The sequence below is a fragment of the Sceloporus occidentalis genome, unplaced genomic scaffold (genome assembly GCF_023333645.1).
Source record: "Sceloporus occidentalis isolate IW3139 unplaced genomic scaffold, rSceOcc1.0.p SCAF_4, whole genome shotgun sequence".
NCBI lineage: Eukaryota > Metazoa > Chordata > Lepidosauria > Squamata > Phrynosomatidae > Sceloporus > Sceloporus occidentalis.
In genome coordinates, this window is record NW_028316984.1 from 29,189,576 (window position 1) to 29,206,219 (window position 16,644).

At 39.5% G+C, this 16,644-nt stretch overlaps 1 protein-coding gene across 1 annotated transcript in view; it reads right to left on the reverse strand.

The window, feature by feature from the left end:
* Nucleotides 1-2,361: 2,361 nt before the first annotated feature.
* ANKAR (ankyrin and armadillo repeat containing) overlaps nt 2,362-16,644 on the reverse strand; it is a 47,712-nt gene continuing 33,429 nt past the window's right edge. Inside the window, exons 15-24 of the mRNA XM_089519605.1 lie at nt 16,438-16,591; nt 16,149-16,310; nt 13,465-13,571; nt 11,951-12,073; nt 10,908-11,066; nt 9,316-9,433; nt 6,743-6,852; nt 5,053-5,249; nt 3,596-3,642; nt 2,362-2,603 (exon numbers count right to left, since the gene is read on the reverse strand). Of these exons, the coding sequence (XP_089375731.1) occupies nt 2,362-2,603; nt 3,596-3,642; nt 5,053-5,249; nt 6,743-6,852; nt 9,316-9,433; nt 10,908-11,066; nt 11,951-12,073; nt 13,465-13,571; nt 16,149-16,310; nt 16,438-16,591 (1,419 nt within the window). The remainder of the gene's footprint in view (nt 2,604-3,595; nt 3,643-5,052; nt 5,250-6,742; nt 6,853-9,315; nt 9,434-10,907; nt 11,067-11,950; nt 12,074-13,464; nt 13,572-16,148; nt 16,311-16,437; nt 16,592-16,644) is intronic.

The window sequence follows — 16,644 nt, forward strand, 5'->3', positions numbered from 1 at the left end:
TGGCTGTAATTTAATAACTACTTTATATACTAAGATTATTGTTGTTGTGTGCCTTCAAGTCATCAGGGTTTTCATGGCAAGATTTATTCAGAGGGACTTTTGCCAGTGCCTCCCTGAGACTGAGAGAGTGTGACTTGCCTAAGGACAGCCAGTAGGTTTCCATGGCCAAGTAGGGATTCAAACCCTGGTCACACAATTCTAATAAACCACCACACCATGTTGGCTATACTAACATAGGGGAATCTAATTAGGATAAAAAATCATGTTCCATTCCTGTTTACAGAATGTTGGAAAATGTGAAATACATTGTAATGTGATGCCTACTTTGTAAGTTCATTTGAGGATATAGGCTACAATCTTGTATGGCTCTATGAGGTGTAGTGGTTCCGCATGCAGACCTACACTAGGCACCACATGTAGGTCTGCATGCTACACTAGGCACCACCCCAGACTTACTATACAGCTTCTGAATTACATCAATGCTGAGGTCCTCCAGAGTCCTACAGCACTTCTCTAATCATTTCACATCTTACTGCAGGAACATAGAAACTTCTTTGTTCCTGTCCATTCTCCATGAGACATGGAACAGCCATGCAGGGAGGGCTTCAGATTAGTGTGAAAATATATTTTTATGGCGAGGACCCATTTCTGTTCCCAGATTGATTCTGGTGCCTCTACAAGAAGACTCAAAATATATTTGTATGTGATCATTTGAAGCAAGGCCTCTGAACTAACTTCATTAAATTGGGTAAAAGTTGGGATTGTCATCTGGGACATAATCCAGCATTATCTGACTCTTTTTAGTTCAGTTCTTTTCACAGGTTAAGAATATTCTTGCTTCTCTCCCACTAAAATTAATCAGACTTCAAAGTGCTTAACTTTGCCAAGATAGTGTCACAAGTCTTTACATCTGTGTTATGGGGAAAGTTAACAGAATACTGTATTAACTGAAATTTAACAAATCTGATGTTTGTTCACAATCTTGTAACAACCACTGCTCATAATTTTAAATTACAGTTTAAAAGAGTACAAGACTGGTTTGATTATTCTCCTGCACTGGCTACTTTGATCATGCTTAGAGGTAATGTAATTAATACAGAAGCAGTTACAGTGCTTACTCCTGGGGCAGCTGTGGTTTGAGTGTGGAAATAAAAAGTTGTACTCACCAAGAAGGTTCATTCTGGGATGGCAGGAGATGCAATCGTTTGGGTTTATCTCTATGTGTCAACCCAGTCAGGCAGGAGTCAGTTCCTTTTCTGTTGCAAGCACTGAGACTCCACCCCTTCTCTGTCATTATTGTTATCTAGGCCTGCCTAATATTCCTACATCTTTATCTCTGATTTGTGGTTGTCTTTGGGCAGGATAATAAAAAACTGATGGAGAAGAGGGGAGTCTTAACTATTAAAACAGAAAAAGAACTTTGCATGATTGGTTTGGCATGTGGAGATAAACCCAAATGGGATGGATTGCACCACCTGCCATCCCAAGAATTATAACTCATCCCAAAGCTTCAGGGAGAAGTGTCCATCTGGTTTGGATACAGACCTACTAGTAATTTACTCTGAAGTTAGGCACACTGGCTTATATCCAGTTGCTAGTCCTAGCTTGAGTAGACCCAATCAATCAACTGAAGAATGGTAGGTCAAAACATACATCATCACTTACTTAAGCGAGCTTACTGTACTTGGGATAAGCAATATTTAGGCCACTAATCAGGGCTTAAACATATGGCCCCAAAGAAGTGGTGTCACACTGCCTCTTTCAGCACCGGATCAGGGCTGTGGCAACCACACACTGCGGCTCTGATCCAGCGCTTTGCCAGCTCTAAAAGAAATGGCAAAATGCTAGTCCTTTTAGAGCTGGCACAAAGGTGATTTTGCCACCGTGGCAGCACTTTTCAGCACTCCTTTTGGCGTGTGGTGTATAAATGCTGTGATGCCGCCTACCATGTGGCTGGGCAGGTGGCGTGATGCCTGTACAGGTGGCCAGTCTATACAGCCCCTCAGTTTGATCTTTTTTCCTTAATAACTGCATATAGGGTGGCAGAGAAAAACCTGTTAAAAGATAATTGTGTTTCTGTGCACCTTGCTATGAAAAAACATTTTAACTGTCCCTGCTCTGACAATGCATGTAAATAGCTTTTGTATATTTAATCGCTTCTGCTTTGTATATTTAATCACTTCTGCTTTTATTCTCTACCATTGTGGCAGATTTTGGTATTATTAATAAATCCATTTCTTCTTCCATTCTTGTGCAAATCTCTTGCGGACACAGCAGTAATATTTACTCTAGTTCAACTATAGGCTAAAGGTATTCACAGCAACCTTTGTTTTCTTGGCCACTGCAGTATAGGCACTGTAGTCAAGTTTTCTTTTCTGGCAAATTTCTCCGGAGCACACTAACATTAACAATTCTTGGTCTTGAAACTTGAATGAGGTCTGATGTTGTGACATGTGGAAAGGGATAGTGCGCAGTGGTCTGAACTCGGGGCTTATCCATGCTTCTCAATCTTCCCATTAGGTGAGTTGTGGGCATCAAAAAGAGAGAATCTTTCGGATGACACTTTACTTTGTAAAGCTTGACACCGGTACTTCTTGATTTATCTAGAAAGTAAAATATTATTCATTTATGCACTGAAAGCATCATCTGCAGAATATTTAAGACAGTTCTCTGGCATAAAAAATGTTGGGTTTTAAGAAAAGGCCACAAAATTATGTTTTGATTAAATACAAAATTTAGGTGATAGCACTTGCTACGTAAAGGAATGTATCTTGGATTTAGTGCTGTATATGCCTACAATATCATTCTGTAGACTTATATACAAATCTTCATACCACCTAGTCCCTGGCATTTTTGTGAATAATATATTGTCTTAAAGAGCATTTCACTTGTTTTAAAAGATAAAAGTATTACATCAAAAACATTTTTAAGTTTAAAAGTTGCAATTTTGTCCTTGGGGAGGAAAAACATTGGTGTTCTCCCCCTGTTCCCTGATATCTTCCAAGGGGTTTTCCAGGCTAGAGCAAGTTTCACAATCTATCATTTGTAAATTTGGGAAATGACTTAAATGTAAAGCTGGGAATGAATGTAGCAGTTTGGATGCAGTCTGAAGATACTGTTCCCAAAACTACCATTTGGTAAGCGTGGAAACTCTTAATAAATTGCATGTTGTCGAGTTAAACTACTGAAATCAGTAGAACAACATAAAGTGATGAAGATACAATCCAAAATTCATCACATGGAGCCTCTACAGGGTTGCGGAGCTGTGCACATGCTTCACACTCAGTTGGAAATGTGCAATGCTCCCCTTCTAAAGGCAGCTTCCCAAAGGTGCACCTTCAGAACAAAAGTTGATGTTAACAGAATGGGTACCCATTTCTCTAGATTTTCACTAGTGTACACGGGGACCCTCACATGATTGGTTGCTTGTTCTATTTGATCGGATAGTAAGCACCTGCTGGATACATGTGAGTAGTACACTGCTATATATACATATCTGTAGTGGGCTTAATGAGCTAATGCGGCTAAGTAACTACAAGGACAGAACTGATAATAAAATGCAAAGCCAGTAGGAGTTGTGCTAGATATAAATTACCTCTTATGTGTATAGGAACTGCAGGTGGGCCTCCATTTATCTCCAAACTGAAAAGAAGAAATTTGAACAAGTTAGGCTTTGGTCCTAAAGACACAATGCTCTAAAGTGTATGAAGTTGAGGAAAACAGTAATTGTATGGTTTTGTAACAACTGTGGCTGGTATTCAGTATAGCATTTGCAGATACTTAACCTAGAGTTGCAAATCCACAACTGATCTGCATTCAGTAAGACTTACAGTTAACCCACTTAAATGCCACCCCACCCCAATCACCAGCTGCTGGATTGGGTGAAGGAGGTCCATTCAGCTTCCAATCAGGAGAATTCCAAGGACAATGATGCTTCTACCAACAAGTAACAATCAGAAGCAGGACCCTGTGGCAAGTTCTTGTTGCAGCCTTGATCGCTGGCAAGAAGGGGGTGGAAACAGCCTCCTCCTTACATCACATTATTAGGCCGGTCTGTTTCCGGCCTTAGTTATACAATGTAATGAAGTAGTCTATCTAGGAATCTAGCATATATGTCCAGTTTACCATTTAAACAGGCTATATCTCACAGTTATCTGAACGGTTCCTCGCTTTCACTTAACATCATTGTCTACTGCTTTATATATTTGATGACTGGGACATTTCCAAACCTTTTTTTCTTGTTGTACTACATGTCTCTCCTTCAGGAACTATGTATTCTCATCAATTTTTTTTAAAGTAATGGTTTGCTCTATCTGACTAGATTCAGGTTTTCTGGTAAACTGTCCTCACTAAAGGACAGTGAGCAAAACTAACTCTTTCATAACATTATGTATTGATTGGTTCTAAACAAGCTGCCATACTGAAAAAGCAATTCTTTAATGTTAATTTTTAAAAACTTTTCATTGTCCTTTCTCTCTTAAAGAAATTTATATTGATTCTCAAGTATTACTTATGTAATTATTTAAAATCTATATAGCCTTATTGTCGAATATATACAGCAGTTATTTTTATTCTTTATTGATAAATACTGTCTGATGATGTGTACTGTTACTTTCTGAGTTTCTTTGTTTTGTTAGTTCTTACATTTGGAGTCAAACTTTGTTCTTTTTGGTTACCTTCAGCTGTCTTCTGTGACACTCAGTAAGGGTTTATGTGGGGAACCTATGCAAAGTCTTCCCTAAACTAATTTGATGATACATCTACTTGCCTAGCATTTACAAAGGTCCCTGGACATATGATGCATGGAACAGGCACATATGTGGGCAGTATATCATATAACAACTAGATTTTAGATGATACCACGACATCTGCATATGTTCTATTGCAATTTCTTGTAAATGTAATAAAGAATTTAAACAACAACTAGATTTTCACATAAGTTACCATGAAGCCCCATACTGTTGAACAGAAATCTGCAATAGTCCAAGCAACTAAGACACGACCTTCAACAAATTTAGCAAAATTTCTAAAAAAAATAATTTCTAATATTACCTGAGAGAAGGGAGGCCAATCTTTTTTTGTCTCCTAAATTCTTTTACAAAATCTGTATTTATTCTTGCATCTCTGCTAAGGTTTCCTATAAGTTTCTTGAACAACTTGGGCTTATTCCTACATTGTACTAATAGATGGCGGTATGCCGTTCGGTTAAATGTTAAATATCCCAGAGCAGATGCCACAGCTGTACGAACCTAGAAGAGAAAGAACCTCACATTCAAGTTAACACAGGTTATTTATTTCATTTATTATTTATTTTTTTAAAAACCTCTGGTGGCAGAAGGAATAGAGGCAACTGTAAGAAAGCACTGGCAAGTGAATTTCATTTTTAGTTGTGTTATAGATTTACTGCTTAGCTAGAAAAATAGCTGCTTGTCCCATTTTTCTGGGAATAGTATTTTTAGCAAGCTACTTGGCTTTTTAGGGATTTTAATTTCGGTCTGACTTAGAGGAATTTTCATAGCTCTGATTGTTTAGATTGCAAGGCATTTAAACAAAGAGAGTCACAATGGGAATACTGTATATACTCATGTATAAGTCCAAAAATTTTGGTCAAAAAATTGACTTATCCAGGGACCAACGTAAGTACTGTACTGTAATGCTTATATAAACAATTCTGAAGGGTAATAGAAAACTCACTCTGGATTTAGCCCACCTTCCAACCTTTCAACTGCGGTTGCCATTTGTCCAATGCTGACTAATGATGTAAAAGACCATATGCAAAATTTCTGTGGCCAATGTGTGCTGTGAATACCATCCTTGGAGGAGGATTCGGAAAAATGAAAATTTTTCCAGGTTCTGTGTTAGCTCATACAAGAAATATACTTTTGACATCTGTATACACCATTCCAAAATTTGCTTCAGCCAGTAATAAATACAAATAACATAGGATCTCAGAGTGCACTTCTTGGAGACAGAAATGTGAGACAGGTGTCTTTGTCCATTCCCTTCAAATAAGGAAACAGTTCCATATTTATTCCCACAGGCAAAGTTGCCTCCTTCTGTAACGCAGAAGGGAGAAGTCTTGCAGGAAAAGAAAACTCTGTGCACAGTGCAAGTTCCCTTTAAATTCAATTACAGGGTTTTTTAAAATAATTTTATTACCAAAAAAAGGCAGAAAATGATAAATACAAACAAAAACAAGCTAAAATACAAATCTTTAAAAACCAACTTCAAAGATTAAATTCAATTACAGTTAAGAGGGACTATGCATCTACTTAATGTAACTTCATATTAAGTCATTACTCCTTATCCAATGATTTTCTAATGGTGGGGTGGAAGCCCCAGAGGGGGCATGAGAGTTGGAGGTCCTGATTGCTCCTCCTTTTCCTCCTCCTCTTTCCAAACTTTTTTTATGTATAAAATTTACACATGTATTGAGTTAAATATTGAATTGACTTAAATAAAACTTCAGATTTGAATACACATGAATGTGGAAATTAAAATACAAATTAACAACATATTTTTGTTCATATACTGCATGATGGGGAGGCATGACATCCAGATGTAGATATAATGGGGACTACAAGGGTAAAAAAAAACAACAAAAAACACTGCCTTCACCTTTGTAATGCATGCCATGTAACTGCAGTCAGAACAATTAAAGTATGGCTAAAATAACTGATTCCCCTCCTCTACTACTAATGGAGGTGAATAAAAACAACAACAACAACAACATATGATCTACCTCTTCCTCCTTGGCATACAAATGAAAGCAAAGACGCTGAACAGTTCCCAGACATGTAATTGCTTCTGGAATACCTGCTCTTGTATGAGCCAAACTAGCCAATAATTTTCCTGCAAAGAAATAGACAATAAATTACATGTGCTAGAGGAAATGGTGCTAATATAGAAAAATTTTCAGATCACAGTATTTCAAATCTATTTATCACGCATGTGTTGTTTCTGAAACGTTATAAAGGCAATGAGAATATTATAACCACTGTTCTTTGTATGCCTGTTTCTATGCTCTTGGTATCTTCAAACAAAACTTCTGATACAAGTCCAATGTGTGCTCCAGTGCACAAGCAGCCTTCCCGATTCTATTCATTTAAGTCAAGTTGGAAACTGAATACTGTATACTTATTCCTTAGTGAATGTTGTCACCTCCATGCAACTGATTTATGTAATGGAGCATTTGGGCTCCCGTGTAGATAAGGCATAGTGTTGTGAGCTGCCTTGGGTCCCAAAACAAGGGAAAGGCAGCATATAAATGAAATAAATAAGTAATAGAAAATATTTGTGTTGATTACAATTACATTGAATCCTTGCTGCCTGCAAATGCTTTTATGAGGGAAAATTATTTTACAATTGTAACATGCTATAATTCTTGACAGAAAGCTTGACACTCATCATTGGTATATCAACGTTTCCATTGACCTTTGTCAAAATGTTTCCTGTGCAAGAAATTTTTACACCTTGGTATTACCAGCTATTACCAGCTGATGCCCACCTACTTGTAGTCATTAAAGCAACTACACAGCTATGATAGAGGCTGATGTTTCATGCTGACCCTGTTTTAAAAAGCCCACATTGCTAACTCTTTAAATATTTTTTCTGACTTTATATTGGCCAGAATCCTGTATCAGATTATACTTAAGTACTTAACTACAGCGCAGTACAGACTGCCCCAGAAGGGCGGTCTGCCGACGCCTGTTTTTCCGCCGGAGGGAAGCCTCAGCCGCCAAACCACGAGGCTTCCTGTCAGCGGAAAAACAATCTTCAAAAAACTGGTACACTCATTACGTAAGTGCCATGCGATGCCACGTGGCACTTATGTAACAATGGCGGCGCCCATGTATACAGGGCACCGCCATTGTTATGCCCTCGTCACGTGCAAGGGTTGTGAGACGTCTGGGCACTCTGACCTCAGCCAACCCCTAGCATGTGATGAGGGCGCCTAAAAGGCCCATATGTACCGGGCCTAAGTAACATCTGCTCATCCATATCTGACAGAAATATCATTCAATTGTGCTCTGAGCATTGGCATAATGGTCTGTTTCTCCCGATTCAGCTGATGCCTGGTAAAGTAGATGGGTCAACAAGTTATGATCATGGTAACAGTGTCAAAATCGTAAGTGGCTATTGTGAATATGAAATGGGTCACTACTTAGTCACAATTTTGCCATGATTGCCACAATCATAACTTGCCACTCAACCTACTTTCCTGGGCATCAGCTGCATGAAGAGAAGGAAGGCCATTCTGCTGACAACCAGAGAATGGCTAAAAGACGTTTCCATCAGTTTTGAGTTATTGAGACAGAAGAAGTTACTTAGTTAAGTATTTAATTATAAACTGCTAACAGGATTCTGGCTATTTTTCTTAAATTCTTCCTCTTTCCGTAGACGTTTTGAAGTCCAAACTCTGTCATGGAAGAAGAGAATTAAGCCTTTTTCCCAAGCACCATTTCCATGATGAAAATTCACTCCTACCCTAAAGCCACTGACCGCCATTTTACATGGTTCCCTTCTCCCCATTTACTCCTACAAAAGCTATGGAAGATAGGTTTGGCTGAGAGGTAATAACTGTAAACAAATCAGGCCACCGATTGTGGAGAAAATGGAATATGGCAACCCTACACTATGTAGCCCCAAAAGTGCATTCATATAGTGAAAAGGGAGAGATATTTGACTGGAAATGGCATCTGTGGGGAGAAGGTTCCTGCATTTTAATCCCAATGCAATTTAGGGGCCCCTATGACTGCTATTTGAAAACAAACAAGGTCTAAGTGTAATGTGACATCTGCACCTGTCTATATCCCATTCAAACCATTAGAGCAGTTGAGTAATGTGTCTTTCACATTACAGAAGTATAGCATTTTGATGCCACTTTAACCGTCACTGATGCAACCTACACCATTTTGGGATTGGTAGTTTAGTTACAGACATGGAATTCCTTTAAATAGCTCAAAAATTGCAAATCCCAGGATTGCATGAAATGGAGCTCTGGAAGCTTAAATGGTATCAAATAACTCTAATTGTGTAGTGTAAAAGAGCCACTATTCATGTTCCTTGCTTTCCATGGGACCAAATCACAAATTTAGCTAGACGAATGTCCAGGACTTGTCTTTTAGCCAAGACCAAATGATTTCCCTCTTATTCTTCCTTTTCTTCTTTCTACTATTTTTTAGATTAAAAAAAGAACTGTAAACTGTCACTTCCTAGAAACAACATATATTTACATAGTCCCCTCTTTATTTAGTATTCCATAATCATACTGCACTGAAGATACATCATTTTCTCCTTTATAGCATTTGTTACCTGCTGTCACAAGAGTGGCTGTCTTTTCTGAACACAGCAAGTCGACTAAAATAGAAACTCCTCTTGCAGACAAACTAACCTGGTTCTCATCAACTATAATTCTGGCTAGCACAACAATCTGAAATCAGAGATAGATTTGGACACAACATATTATACATGGCATTTTCTGCATTTTCCATTTTCCACAGTATGGTTATCCAATTGGTCACAGGGACTATGTTGCAAAACTATATAAAAATACCTTTGAGTGTGTCCCACTGAGCTCAGCAGAAGTGCAAAAGCTTGCATTATAAGGATTGTATGTAATGCCCGTTCATCTGCCAACACAGTGGAAACTGCTGGTCCAAAGCACCAAAAAATACAGCTTCCTTGACATAAACCATTTGGCTTATAAGGGTCAAAAATCCCATTGAGATTGTCCAGTTGCAAGATGTAGAATCTAAAGGGTTGTCTATACAGGACAAAAGACCTAGCTTCCCCCTGGCCTTGCATCATCTAGTGCAGATGACACAGACCAAAACCCCCATGGCAGGATTGGGCCCTATCTGGCCTGATCCCAACATAAATAGCCTTTAACCCAAGGTAATTTACTCTTGCTTTTCTGCTGAGCCAAACCTGGCTGTACACATGCCCGCTATACTCCTTACTTTGCTGGCCTTCACCCTGACTGAACAAACCCCTCGTTGCTACATCTAATGCAGAAATGAGACACCTGGCCACATGGGTGCAACCAGATGCCCCATTTCTGCATCAGACATGGCAAGGGAGGGGCTTCTTCTGTCAGGGTAAAGGCCAGCAAGGTAAAGAGCTCACACCTGACCCAATCCCAGGTTGATGCGGGGATGTGTGTGTGAACAGCCCCCATCCCTGTGCCAACCCAGAGACTAACCCAAGTGAGTACCAGGGCTAGGATAGGACGGGCTCAGCACAGGCTCATCTGCTCAGGTCCTAAGAGGTAGAAAGTGAAAGAGGTCCATGTGTACAAAGGAAACACTTCCCCATGCAAGTACAGAGTAAGTATGGATGTCCTTTATAGATAGCAGCCACTGTGATTGATGCTTTGGCATTTCCTCTCCTTTAAGAGATCAAGAGATGCTGCTGATGGAAAGGGGAGCCTGAAAAGAAAAGCCCATATGTCCATGTGCCACACTGGATCACTGTACTTCAGCAAGAAGGCAGATGTGCAACACCCCAACAGTTCTTGATAGCAAACTCTCCATTTTTGAATGTGACATACATGGAGATTATCACACGCCTCTTTTTGCCCAATCTGGACACAATCTGGGCATGGTCTTAAATGGGTGAAAACAGATCTTATTGAACACCTCCATGCCAAATTTGGCTGCAATGCGTACCCAATCCGGACTCCTGGCATATTTTTTGAAGAACGATTCTTTCTCATTCTTCGAAAAGTACGCCAGGAGTCCGGATCGGGTACATGATGCAGCCAAGTTGGACATGGAGGCATGCAATAAGGTCTGTTTAAGCCCATGCTCAGATCAGGTGAAAAGAGGTGTGCAGTTATCTCCATGTTCACATTTATGCAAAGATACATTCTATCTAAACGATAATGGTAATCCCTAATTTTGTACCTGAAATGCAGCCATTGCTCTATCCGTCTCTACTTCTGATCGCAGAAAAGGCTCAAATATAGACAGTGATATCGGTCCAGTCTCTAAGATCAGTAACTGTTGAGTGGGATTATTATAAGCAAAAAAGGCTATGGCGTATCCTGCCCGTAAACAGATATCCTTAAAGCAATCAGAGAAACATGTAAATATGTACATTCATTTCACATTTAAACAATGTAAACATCTAAACATTTATTTGTGTGTCTTTTTAAGCACACAAAGTATTTCATTAACTTGGGATAGATATGTTATTTTGTTGCAGTAATAATATCAGAACCGTGTGGTACCTTAAATCAGGGGTGGGCAACTATAGGAAGTTAGGAGTCTGCATTAGCCCGCTAAGAAAGCTTGGCAGGCTGCACCCACCCCATCCCCACTAAGCCAATCCCCCCTTCCACTGCCCCCAGGGCCTTCTAGGGGCTGTGGGGACATTTTGCCCATGTTTTAGTGTAACTGAACAGTGACATAAACTTAATATAAGATCATCTCTGTTGGTTTTCCTTATATAGTTCTGTGTTGTAAGTCTCAAGATCCCTAGATGTGTGCAGACCCTTTCTTTCTTTGTAAGAGAAGGAGCCTGTCAATATGTGTAATGAAATTTGCAAACAGATCCTGCTGCTTAAATAAAGGAGGAAATGCTGAGAACAGGATTTGTTCCCATAACAGAGAACTTGTTTCTTCTTCATAAAAGAAACGCAAAGAGTATAGGGCGAAACAGATGGGCAGGAAAAAGTGGCTTGAAACTGAACCCCACCAACCACACCGCTGGCTCCCAAGGCAGCTGGAGCGCTCATGTCATGACCACATGATACGGCTTCAAGCTAGGGAGAAGCGGGAAAAAGCTGCTTCTTTTTTAAACGACTTTTCTCTGCATAAGGCGCCTAGAGGGCACTTTCCTGCTGACTTCAAGGCAAGCCAGCCTGAAAGCACCTCTTTTTGCCTTTCTGTTTAGCCCCAGTGTTATTTTATTTTGGCAGTATTACATACTCCAACAAAGCCAGTACCTTATCTGGTGCATGCAGAAGCTTAAGGACATAAGAATAGTTAAAACCTTCCTTCTCTTGCAGCACATTCTGCAGGTTGCTGTTCTTTAAAACGATGCAAGCCAAAGAAAATGCAACTTCAACCTAGACATCAGAGTGGACGGAAAGATATTTTTATATTTTTAAGGGAGAACATACAGAGTGCTTGTGCATATATGCGTACATTAAATAAAGCAACCTAACAGCACTGTTTTCAGAGAAATCTGAATACTAGGATACCATAAAACTGAAATGGATTTAATAAAATTAATGAAAATACATATTTACATAAACCATCAGATGTTTCAGCTGCTGCTTTCCTCATTTATGTCTCACAATCTGGACAATACACTCTTATTGATGCAGTCTAGGACATATTGATCTTTAGCTGTTGCATCACAGTTAACTTGTGGTCTACTAAGACTCCTAATCCCTTTCATATGTGCTATTGTCAAGCCAGGTGCTCACCATTATATACCTCTTTCTTCTTTTCTCCCTAAATGTAGTACCTTGCATTTCTCCCTGTTGGGATTCATTTTGTTAGTTTTAGTCCAGCTTTCTAATCTATTACAGTCATTTTGAATTTTTGAGCTTATCCTCAATGGTATTAGCTACCCCTCCTAATGTGGTGTCATCTGCAAATTTGATAGGCACGCTCCCTACTCTATCATCCAAGTAATTGATAAAAATGTGGAGTAGCACTGGGCCCAAGACAGAACCTTGTAGCCCTTTGCTAGTCATTTCAGGGCGAGGAGGAATCATTGTTTGATACCTCTTGGGTTTAGTCAGTAAACCAATTACAAATCTGCCTGACAGTTACAATTTCTAGTCCACAAGAATTGCAAGAATATCATGGGAGACCTTGTCAAAGGCCCTACTGAAATCCACTCCTACATCCACATCATTCCCTTCATCTATCAAGCTATCAAAGAGAGAGAGAGAGAGAAAATTAATCTGGTATGACCTATTTTTGAGAAACCCATCTTGACTTTAATGATCATAGCATTCCTTTCTAAGTGCAGATCTTGTAGTACTCTGAGACTAAATGATGGAAAGATATTTTATAGCATATGGTTTTGTAGTTCAGTTGCATCTAATGATGCAGACCCAGTCTATTAAAGCTGATGCTACAAACCTCTTTTTCTTAGCCCCAAAGGTGCTACAAGATCTGTTTTATATAGTGATAGAATATATAAAAACTTACAGCTGGGATTACAAAACCCCAGCTGTTAGCCTACTCTGTCTTCAAGAAAGCTGATGTTGGAAACTAGGAATATGCAAAATATATACAGTACTATTTTTCACAGGGCAGGCCCCTAATTATGATCTCCACACTAGGTGTGAGTGACACTGGGAGACACTGCGGTGTTTCACTAGCCTTCTGTTTCATCCATTTTTGTAGCTGGACTGCAAAAATCTTGGTCTTACCAGAGCCATTGGTCATAATGGTTGGAGACTATGCAAGACGTTGTTTGAAGCTAACTCTTATAACCCACCTTTATCTGAAGAGAATGATGAGTTTTAAGTAAATGAACCAGTATCGGCAAGGCCCCTTCATCCACAACATTCTCTTGACTGACTGGGTTGCTTATATTGGCTTCACCTGTCAAGTGCAAAAATCATGCAGAGAAACCCACAGAAGGAAAACAAACAAATAAAAGGGCGGGGAGGGGGGAGAAGGAATTTAAGGCTAGCACAAGAAAATATATAACTGTTAATAACTGTGTGTTATTTGTTTTTAAACCATTAATTTTGATAAAGAAGGGTAATAATAAAATTGGTTTATGGACTTTGAGCCTAGAAACTAAATGCGTTTCATTTTCCAGCTAATAGCAACTACAGTGCACCCGCGTTATACGCGGCTTTGAGCATATGTGCTAAAGCCACGCGGGAGTGCGCGGGGCACAAGGGGCGTCGCGTCCCATTCAGATGAATGGGGTGTGCGTGCTGCTGCGCACACAAGTCCCATTCACTTGAATGGGGCTCGAGCATAAGCAGAATTCACATTACACTAAAAAACCCAATTTACCCCTGTCACACTGAAGTCTCTTTGGAGATAAAGTTGGGTATTATCATACACAAAATGCTGCCAATGCCACAGGTTGGCATTGTGCAGCATAGCTAACTTCTGGCTAAAAGCCATGCTCAGCCGGCCTATTTGTAAAGCTGGCAGCTTCCCGGTTTTGAAAATAGGCTGCCTGAGTGTGGATTCTAGCTGGAGGTTAGCTGGGCTGCACTCAGCCAGCGGCATCACTGCATTTTGTGTATGATAATACCTGACTTTATCCCGAAAGAGACTTCAGTGCGACAGGGGTAAGTCGGGTTTTTAGCAATGCAGTAAACTCCTAGGATCTGAAGTTGTAATGGCCTTTTCAGTGTCATGCGGAGAGAGTTCCTTTAGGGTTTTCTTCTCCCTAGCAATTTAAAAATATTATACTATTTATTTCTTAGATGGTAAGCCTGAGGGCAGGGAACCGTCTAACTAAAAGATTGTATGTACAGCGTGTGTAAATTTACAGCGCTTTATAAATAAAAGTTAATAATAATAATAATTCTTGCTGCTGGTTTGATTATGTGCTGCACTATATTGACCTCTTGCTGCTGGTTTAATCCTGGTAATAGTAGATGCTGATTAATGTACTGTAAGTGCTCCTTATGGTATATATACCCATACACACACACACACACAGCCATAGAATTTCAGACCAACTATAACTGTAAGAGATAAGAAACAGACAAAAGAAAGATGTCAAGGCTATTTAGAGTATATGGTACAAGCTACAAGTATGTGATTCATGTTTTTAGCATCCTTCAGGTGGATGCTGGTTAGGTACAAGCTTAAATAAATCAATTTCTATTGTTTAAGAACATAGCTGGGCAGAAACCAGATGACATTTATTGGCAGGTATCTGGCAGGTTAGTAGCAGATTGGAAAGATTTTTGGCTCCTATTTGTTCTAGAGTAGTAATAACAAAATTATTCTCTTTCCAGATACAGTGAGACTGCTGAAATAAAGATAGCTTGGGTGCTCAGAAATGGTCTTTCTGTGTGGAAAGACTATCACCTCTGTTCAGTTCCAATTTGTTATTGTTGTGCCTTCAAGTTCACCCTGATTTATGGTGATTCTATCACAGGATTTTCTTGGCAAGATTTATTCAGAGGAGGTTTTCCATTGCTTTTCTTTAAAGCTGAGAGAGTGTGAGTTCCCAAGGTTACTCAGTGGGTTTCCCTGGCCAAGTGGAGGTTCAAACTCTGGTCTGCCAGAGGCTTTTCTCAACAATCAAACCACATTATACTGGCTCTTTCTCTCATGCTAATCTCTTGATTCCAGCTTCTTTAATTCTAAAGAATTCTAATTCTGTTTGCACAAGACTCTAGTTGGTGGATCTTGGGGATTCCAGTTTAAAAAAGCAGTAGAGCACATGAAGCTGATTTACTATTTCTTATTACTTTCGGATTAGGAAAGCTTACACCAAAGTGATATCTCTGGACAAAAATTCTGTCATCCCTAGCCACTGGCCATAATGGCTGGGGCTAATGTGAATTGTAGCCCACATTATCTAGAGAGGTTTCACATTAAGGAAGATTGGGTTAAAGGAGACATTTCTGAATCTTAATAAAAAGCTCAGACAACAGCCCAGCCCAGTAGTTAGTCATCAAAATGGGAGTTTTGTTAAGGAAAAGGGACTACTTCTATATCACTCAAACATAGGAGATTATCACACAGGGGTATCTCGCCTTGTCCTGTTCCTGTCCTATTCTTCCCATGCAATCGTGGGAAGGACTTTCAGATGACGTTGCACAGATCCCGTCATTAACTCATCAGGGAACTGTGAATGACAGCAATCATGCAAAAAACTTTCAGATGTCATTGAGCAGATACCGTCATTAACTCACCATTAATCCGTCATTAAAGCGACATCGGCCGGCATTTTGCATTAATGGAAGTTCATGTTATTGCAATGCCACTTTAATGACAGGTTAATGGTATGGCACTATGATTTGAAAGCCTTTCATGCTATCACAGTCATGGATGAGTTAATGACGGGATAAGGACAGGGAGCGATCCCATCCCTATCCTGTCTGTTTGTGATAATCTCCATACTCTTTCAAAGTTATTTTATTATTCTTAGATGAAACTCTTGTAATTCTTTCAATGAAAGAACTGTAGATTACAAACCAACACATATGGTCCCCAAGGCTTTGATGATACTAAGCAGTGTGCCCTCTGCTATCCTTCCACTCCTTAACAACCGGACCAAAGGTGCAATTCCATTTCCTTCACATATTTGATTCTGGTGAAGCTCGCTGTCCTTGCTAAGAGCGATGACGGCTTCACCTCCTTCAGAAACAACCAAAACAAAGCAGGTGTTTAAAAACCTTTGGTGCCTTGATCTGTATGTCTGTGCACACACTTGCATGCATGCAGGGTTTTTTTTTGTCTTTAAAAGAAATAAAAGATGACTTACCAACACACTGCATTCTATCAGATGGGGACAGAAGCATATCTATAATAAGGTTGTATCCAATTTGTTCTGCCATGAATTTTTGCTGCTTCAAGGTTTGTCCTGCTAGTGCCCAGAGCGTTGCTGCACCTTGTTCTTTAACTCTCAGGTGAAAAGCCTGGAAATTTAACCAAACCAAAAAAATCCTGAAAATGTTTCAGGACTGACATA